General features: G+C 38.3%; 1 protein-coding gene across 2 annotated transcripts in view; it reads left to right on the top strand.

The window, feature by feature from the left end:
- The window catches only part of USP13 (ubiquitin specific peptidase 13), a 107,686-nt gene that overhangs the window by 18,773 nt on the left and 79,972 nt on the right, over positions 1 to 8,941 (top strand). For both annotated transcript variants that reach the window (XM_019626087.1, XM_019626088.1), the window contains exon 2: positions 4,638 to 4,763. In XM_019626087.1, the coding sequence (XP_019481632.1) occupies positions 4,638 to 4,763 (126 nt within the window). The remainder of the gene's footprint in view (positions 1 to 4,637; positions 4,764 to 8,941) is intronic.

Below are 8,941 nucleotides of genomic sequence, written 5' to 3'. Positions count from 1 at the left end.
AAGCCAGCGACTGATCTGCCTCGCCTGGGAAGAGAGCAATGATGGTGCCAACTTGGGTCAGTGAAGCAACATCCTCCACAACTAGACTGAAGAACAAAACAACAACTTGTCTGTTCCCCTTCCCCCAATTCCCCAGCGCTGTTCCCATCCCCCGAATTCCCCAATAAAAATCTTAAAAAAAAAAAAGATTGCTTTCCTGTATTTACTTCAGGAGGTAGTGAGGATTCAGGATTTAATTATAATGTTTTCTCACAGTTAAAACTAAACAATCCTAAAAAAAACTTTACCAAGTTGAATGTTGGCATCTTGAAATTTTATCAGTTTTACATAGTTGGATGTAAGCTTTTCTGCATTATAGTTTACATCTTTACCCCTTCTGTTTTTGTTGGTTTCCAATTTGTTTCATTATATTTTGTTGGGTAAAACTTGTTCATTAGTGTTTATGTTTTTGTATTCAACCATGCCGTGTCTTGTGTGATTTTGTATCTTCTAGGCCAGAAGTTATGTTTCCCTTCACAAGTGGCATAAACACGCTATTCTGCTCTTTTCTAGTTTTTAAAATGCTAGCTCTTGGATCTTTCTGGACCTTATTACAGTGTTTGTTATAAGATGTGGTTCTAGGTTAATTTTCTTCTATACTGATGTATAACTGTACAAGTAACTTTTATTAATGATTTCCCCCTCATTTTTGTGTTTCTTGTGGTTTGACATATATTAAGCAATTATCATAGAATAAATATATTTCTGGAATCTCCATTGTTGTGCTACCATTTATTTAAAAAATTAACTGAATATAGATGAGTTTCATTTGTAATCTATTTTGATAAAGCATTCTACCGCCATGACTTGAAAAAAGTATCTCTTTGTATTCTTTCCTCTAATTCTTCAAGTTGCATTTCACTGTCAGTTGGTACAGTTCTCTAAACCTGCCTGATTATTATTTTTTAATTAATTTTATTTTTTTCTAAAGACAGATTGCACCAAATCTTAAGACCATGGGCACTGGACATTAAGAAAGAGTTCTACCCCAGTGTTTACAATCTAATGCAGTTCCTTTTCTTCCTCTGTGTACTTTGCTAGCATTATTAAAAAAACCAAGATGTGATCCTACAATAGTTTCTGCCATTTTAGTGCAGTGCTTATATAGAAGGTCCTGCCTGATTTCTTGGCTGCACTTTTGGCTACATGAAGACAAGTGCTTTATGGTGATTTTAGTGGGGGTATGGCTGGTAAATGTGAGGATGAGGTTGAGGGTTTGAAAACTCTTAAAGAGTCATTTAGCTTAACTCTGATCCCAGGTTCGAAACCATTCTCTGTGCTTTGGTTACAAAGGACTTGGGAGAGATTTGTCAGAACAGGCCTGTCATCATTAGTGAAAGAAGCTGTAGGTGGCATGGAGTATTGAGTTTGTATGTGAAACAAAGTGTCTTAATGGGATCACTATTTAGATATTAATCAGGCAAGAGGGGAAAAAGTGCAGATCAGTAGGCTGGGTGTTTGTTTGTTCTATATGTTGTAGCTTTTAAAGTGTTTTCTGTCACAGTGTGTCCTGAGTTTTTAGAATTACTGGCAAGTTCCCTGGACGGAGCTTCCGTCTCAAAGCTGCTAGTGGAGGGGCATACACTGCCTCAGAGGTCAGCCCGTGTGTCTGATGGAAGACGCCCATGGATGCTTGTGATAGAATCCTTCCTTATGTGGGGCCATTAGTCCGTGAGTGCCAAAGCATTTTTTTCTCTCTGATTATGGACTTTGTGACAGTGTCAACTGACTCTAGGAATTGAGAATAAATGTTTGGCATATTAAATTTTATCAAATTCCCTAATAATCCAAAAACTCTTGGCAATGAAGTTAGCAAAGGCTTTATGATTATTTTAGAGATTACTTTATAAATTTTTACTTTATATAGCTTATTCTCTATTTTTTCTTCAAAACATGCTGTATACTTAAACATTTTCCTTCTGCCTGCTGATTTCTTGCTTCTCCCACTAGTTGCCTAATACATTTTTCTGACAGGTTAATATTTGTGTGGCTGTCAGACTCACTTTTTTCTTCCTTCTGATTGTTTCCCCCAATTGTAAATTAATTGAGACATTAGGAGATACATGTAGCACACAGAACTTTTAGCTTACAATAAACAATTACAATGTTTACGTAGTGCTTTGCAGCACAGAATGTATTTCATACCCTTTGAACTTCATGAAGAAACCCTGTGAGGTGGGGATTATAGGCACGGCCTTATTTAGAGAGAAAGATACTGAAGTGCAGAGACTGTATGACAACCTGTTGTTCTAAGCCTCAGGGCAGGTTCAGGACCTCTGGTTACAAATCTCATATTTTCTCCAGGTTATCTTCTGGTTTGCGCCCTTTTTGATCAAATTACATTGTATTGGAAGAGACTGGAAGTGTTACGTTTATAAAACCACAATATGTGGGCCGGCCGAGTGGCGCGATGGTTGAGAACTCGCTTGGGATGCCAGAGGGCCCCGGTTCGGATCCCACATATGAGGGCCGGTGACACTGCCCTCTACAGCTAAGATGCTGAACGACAGCTCAACCTGGAGCTGGGCTGCCATGAGTCGCCGGCGACGGCGTAGGCTGCAGTGGGTTGCCATGGGCTACCGTATGTAGCCAGCAGCCAGCGTGAGCGGCCAGCAGCCGCAGTGAGCGGCCGTCCAGAAGCCGGCGACTGATCTGCCTCACCCTGGAAGAGCGCAATGATGGTGCCAACTTGGGCCTGTGAAGCAACGTCCTCCACAACTAGATTGAAGAACAAAACGACAGCAACTTGTCTGTTCCCCTTCCCCCAATTCCCCAGCACTGTTCCCATCCCCCCAATTCCCCAATAAAAATCTTTAAAAAAAAAAAACCACAATATGTGGTGCTCAGTTTAATGGGCTTAATGAATAACTGACCGTTAGAATGATGCAGTGTTTTTTCTTAAGGTTTATGACCATGCCAAAGAACATGTTTATTTAAAGAAATCTTTTGAAAATACCTGATTTATTGATTAAGTGGATGTAATGTGTTGCTTCTTGGTGAAGAACTTTTCTAATTTTATTCAGATGATTTCATTGAAGGGAAAAAAGTTATCCAGAGCATAAGATATATAATTCTGAGTGTTTCGGATGCTATTTTATAGTCCAGTTTGAAGATTTTTATTTGTATTTGTTGCCAGAATATAAAATTTAAATAGATTTTTGTCATTTAACCTGTATCTCATGACCTTGCTAAATTCATGAATTAGCTTTACTAGTTATTTTTAGTAGTTTGTAGATTCCTTAAAATTGTCCATATAAACTATAATGTCATCAGAAAATTTAGACCGTTGTACTTCTTTTTTATCTTTATGCCTTTTTCTCTTCTTGCCTTTTACAATATATATGCTACAGTAATAGGCATATATTTAACTAATGCTGTTACAATGTTCTCATTGTGACACGACTTCTTTATGTCTGCCTTATAAATCATAGTTACAATGTTGGAGAATTTTATTAGAAATTTTTAAAAAATCTTGAATTATTAGAACTTTAAAAATTATTTTTCATATATTGGTAGTGAGCATCAGTATCTGCTTTGATATTGTAATTTGTGTTCCACTGAAATGCAATGTGAGACATTTTGATAGGTGTTTGTTGGCAATTCTTACAGGTGTTTAAGAAATTTATTTTTATTATTTTGAGGGAGCTTTAAAAAAATCCACTCTCATTGAGGCAACAGTGGCTAATTTTAGATGCTAAGTTTACAGAGAAGCATGTTAAGCAAAGCGAGAGAAAAGGAGAGATGAAATTGGGGTAGAAAATTGAGTATCTAAAATATAAACAATATTTTTGGCTGTTCATTGTAGCAGTATGTCTGTAATTAAATAATATTTGAAATATTACATAGCAGGATAAAAAGAACAGATTCAAATTGAACTCCAGTACTTCCAAGCTGTGTGAACTTGGGCAAGTGATGTACCCTTAGTTTTCTTAAAAACTGTAAAATGGAAATAATAACACACAACTTGCATTGTTGTTCAGGTTAGAAATAATATATGTAAAGAATGTGATACATATCAGGCAATAATATGTAGTTATGATTATTATAGGGCTGCATCCTTTAGTATTTACTGATTAAGTTATTATTTATGTATTAAATTCTTCTAATTTATTAATGGGTACCATCAAATATCATGTGTCACCAAAGAAAGGAAACGATATCTTCAAAGAACGCTGTCCTGCTAAAAGGATATAAAAACCTGATGTTCCTGGAGATTCACACTGAAAAATGAGGAAGAACGATGATAAAACACTGCAGTGATGGTAGTTGGGTCATTTGCCCTTTTTTCTGTCCCTTATCATCATTTACCCCAGTTCGGAGAGTCGGACAAGCATGTTTACTTCCCGGGGCAACTGAGCATCTCAGCTGACAGGGAGAGCGTGCTCGGCTGTCCAGGAGCACCTGGAACCAGGGCTGGGTGGGCACTGCCCTGTGGGAGGCTGTGGAGCCACTCGAGGGTCACTGCAGATGACTGTGACAGCCAGGTGGCCTTGGCCAGGCTTTATCTTCATCTTTCACCTCCCTTCCTCTTCCCCTTTTCTGTATCTGGACTTGACTAGGCGTCTGTGGCTAATGTGTAACCTGTCTCTTTCTTCTAGAATTCAGAAGGTGGACTCTATGTATGCATGAATACGTTTTTGGCCTTTGGAAGGGAACATGTTGAAAGACATTTTCGGAAAACTGGACAGAGTGTGTACATGCACCTGAAAAGACACGTGCGAGAGGTGAGAGATACGCTTTTGGAGAATTGGCCTTGAAATCTTTCCTGTAACATTGTCTTTGTGTGTTTATCACATGGGGATTTTACTCTGCCCATATAACTTCTGATTCCCTTGGATGATGGGAAACAAACACAGGACTGTTTGCAGAAATTCATAGACTTACTCAAACCTTATCTTAACCAGCTTTGTTTTTCTTTTCCTCTAAACCTTGCGTTGGAGTTAAGAAGACATGGGTTGACTGGAAAAAATTAAATAAAAAATTATAGAAAAGTACACAAAATCAAGCCAGAAATACTCCTGGGTCCAAAAGTCGGATATAAAAAGTATTTGGGTATTTTTGCTTCAGATTTTTTTATTTTAGTTTAAGAACTATCCTGAAAGCTCAAGTCCCTTTTGTTTCTCTCATTCTCTAGAAGTAACCATGGCTGTGAATTTGCTCTTTCTCATTCCTATGCATGTCATTATATTTTATTCACATGTAAGTATTTATGACCAATATATAGAATGACTCTGTGTTTTAAAGATGTAGATAAATGGTATCATATTGTTACCTATAATTCTGTGTAAAGCTTTCCCTTTCAACATTGCTTTTGAAATCTATTCATGTTGGAATGCATTTGGTTGTACTGGATTCATTTTAATAGTTGTTTGGTATTCCATCTTACGAGTACCTTGTTATTTATTATTCTTTTCTCCTATTGATGAATGATTAGATTGTTTCCTTTTTTTTCTTTTCTTCATAACAGTGCAACAATTAATATTTTTATCTATTTCTCCTGGGGGTTCGCGTGCAAGATTTCTTTAGGAAATATTGGGTTATTGGAAAAGTCATGACGTATTTTTTCTATATTTTCACATTAGCAAAAATGCGTCATGACTTTTCCGACAAGCCAATATGTCTAGAATTGCTAATGCGGGCTTGTGGGTATGTTTATCTTCATTTTTTTCTAGATATTGTCAAATTCTTCCCCACAGTGGTTGCACCAACTTATGCTCCTATCTGCAGTGACTGTGAACTTGTTTTCCCACAGCCTCACCAATGCTCGGTCAGACTTTTGATTTTTGCCAATCTAATGGTTGTGAAATGGTCTCTAAATATTTGGCATTTCCTTCAGTGAGGCTTGACAATCTTTATAGTTTACTGGCCATTCCGGTTTTCTCTTCTCTGAGTCACCTCTTCATATTTTTGGCCTATATCTCTGTGGGTTTCTGTTTTTTACAAGTTTGATTTAGTTCTTTTTAAATTCTGGCTGCAAAACCTTTTTGCTTTGTTTATAAATTACCTTGTAGAACAGAAGTTTTGAATTTTGATGTAGTTAGATTTAGTAAACTTCTCTTTACGGATTGTGCTTTTTGTATCTTGTCTAAGAAATTGTTTCCCAGCTCAAGGTCATAATAATATTTCTTCTAATACTTTCATTTTTTTTAGAAGTGTGTGTGTGTTAACATTTTATTTAGATGTTCAGTTTATCTATAATTTATTTTGTATTTGTGTGAAGTGTGGGAATCTACTTTTTATTTTCCATGTTGATACCCAATTGTCCCACTATTACTAAAATTATGCAGTCTTTCCCAGTGATTTATAGTGCCATTTTTAAAATATTTTAACTCGCCCTTCACAGTTGGGTCTGTTTGGGGTCTCAGTTCTTTTCCGTTTATCTTATTTTTCTGTCTCTGCATTGATGTGATAAGTCTTGATATTTGGTAGTACAAGCACTTTTTCCACCTTAATTTTTTTTCCAGAGCTTTCCTTGGTTTAGAAATTTATTTTTCTATGTGGATTTTGTAATCAGTTCATCTAGTTTAAAAAATCCTGCTGAGATTTTGATCGTGATCACAATGAATTTGAAGATTAATGTATAATCCATATCGTTGTGCAAACCCCATGAGGACAGAAACTTTTGTCTGTTTTGTTCACTTCTGTGTCCTCACACTTAACAATGCCCAGCACATCATAGGTGCTTCATAAATACTTATTGAATGACTATTTAAAATGGCATACCTTTCTATTTATCCAGGTCTCTTTTAAGTCCTTCAATAATATTTTGTAATTTTCAGTAAAGGTGCTTATATTTTCTTAGCTTTTTAAAGGTACTTTATATAATTTTTATAACAATTGTTACTGCTTTTATTTTTTTATGCATTTTAAGTGGTTATTGATGGTATTTGAGATATTATTAATTTTCAAATGTTGATTTTTATATTTGGCAACACTGTTCAACTTTCACTTTAGTCTTAATAGTTTATAGGCTATCTAGGATCTTCTAAATCATCAATACTGATTTGAAGTTTATCAAGCCTCTCATCCTAGCCTACCTAATATTTTCTGTGTTTAAATTTTGGACAGTAAGAACAGTAGGAGGAAGAAGAGGAAGAAAGGCCAGGAGGTCAGATAAGCCATAAATCCAGTGATTAACTTTAAAATAATCTAATGTTGGCCTAATATTATATTTACATAATATTAGATTTACATTTATTACTCCTGTTAGAGGGACACAGCAATTCTTACGAAGTCCGCTTTGTCCCACATAAGTCCCATTGTAAGGTGATGAAATTTTAGGAAATGAGGGAAAAAATGAAACTGAGGCCCAGAGACTTGAAATAACTTGCTCACGGTCACAAGTCTGGCAGCAGAATTGTAGAATGCTGGTAGTCTTGTCCAGTTGGCTCTGCCTCTGAAATTTTACATCCAATATTTTACTCTCTGACCACACCCCTTTTTCAGTTTAGCTCTTTCCCTCATTTATTCTGATTTTTATCTGTGGTCCTCCCTCCTTGAGAACTCCAGGCCTGTGAGTTGTCCAGGCAGCCACTTCCCCTGTTTGTTAAGCCTGCTTCTCAGGAGCCATGACTTTCAACATTCTCTTATCTCCAGAAGTCTCCACTGACCCGTATCTCCTTGTCTTGCCTCCTTAGCCGTCCTCCAGAATTCCAGCCAGTCGTCCCATTATTGTCGTCCTCTGCTTTCAAGCACGCACTGCTAGGAATGCCGCGCCGCCCTGGGGTTGGGGTCCATGTCAGATTCCTGGCCTTCCTCCTTCCACTGGGCCCTCTCACTGCCCAGTAAGCCTCGTCTGTACCCTCTCCCACTCCAGACTCTGGCTACTTCCCTCAAGCCTTTACCAGTACCTCCCTCATCATTCTCAGAAGGCGACTTGACCTGTACTTTGCAGAGAAAGCAGGGACCCTTGGACAGGACTCCCTGAACTCCTTTCTTGCCTCTTGGGAACCTCGGCTTCCAGCTCCTCCCTCTCAGCAGAAAGCTGTGTTCCCTCTCTCCTCATGGTCCTGTCTTCTTCTGCTGAGGGAAGCCTGCTTCTTCATTAACCCCCCCCCCCCCACCCCTTACGTCTCCAACCCCTGCCTCCACTGGCTTTTTCCTCCCACCTTGAAAAAGAACACTCCACAAAACTGTGTCTCTGATTTGTATCCTCCTCTAGTTGTCCCATCCTTCATTTAAAGCTTCTTTACAAACTTCTGTTCTCATCATCTCTGCTACACCCCCCTGTAAATTCAACATTGCAGGCCGATTGATTTTCCTGCTAACCCTCCACAGCGGCCAGGTTGTCCGTGACCTCTGTTGTCACGCTTGGTGGATATGCTTTAGCCCTGATTTTACTTCACTTTTTGAGTGTTTGAACTTGTTTTCCTTTGAACTGCTGCTTCCCTGCTTCCTTGGGCACTATTCTTTCCTCGTTTTCCTCCAGTCTGTCACACTGCCCTTTCTCACTTCCTTTCACTAGCATCACTTTTTTCATTTACCCCTTAAATATGGGCATTTCCTAGGATGCCGTTTGTCCCTCTTGTCTCCTTTCTCTGAAAGCTGCTCTTATCAGTGTCATCCCAATTTTTGTTGAACTACTACCTCTGAGCTGATGACTTCCAAATCACTATCTCCCCAGAGCTGGAGATCTGACCATCCACCTCTGACCTGGCTTTTGCTAGGTGGACATCTCACAGGTACTTCAGGCTCAATGTGTCCAGACTGAATGAGTTCTCTATCCTCTTTCTCAGAGTTGTCCCTTGCCTTGAATTCTGGAGACCTAGACCTTCTTTGGATTTTGCTTTCATTCCATAACTGTTTGGTGACCAAGTCTTGTTATCTGGGGCTCCCAAATAGCTCTGAAGTCCGTCCTGTCCTCTGCATCCCTGCTGTTTCCATCCGAGTGCTCATTATTTCT

Source organism: Hipposideros armiger, unplaced genomic scaffold (assembly GCF_001890085.2).
Source record: "Hipposideros armiger isolate ML-2016 unplaced genomic scaffold, ASM189008v1 scaffold_656, whole genome shotgun sequence".
In the NCBI taxonomy this organism is placed as follows: Eukaryota; Metazoa; Chordata; class Mammalia; order Chiroptera; family Hipposideridae; genus Hipposideros; species Hipposideros armiger.
Note: the sequence above shows the minus strand (reverse complement) of the source record. Positions and strands in the feature narration are given on the sequence as shown.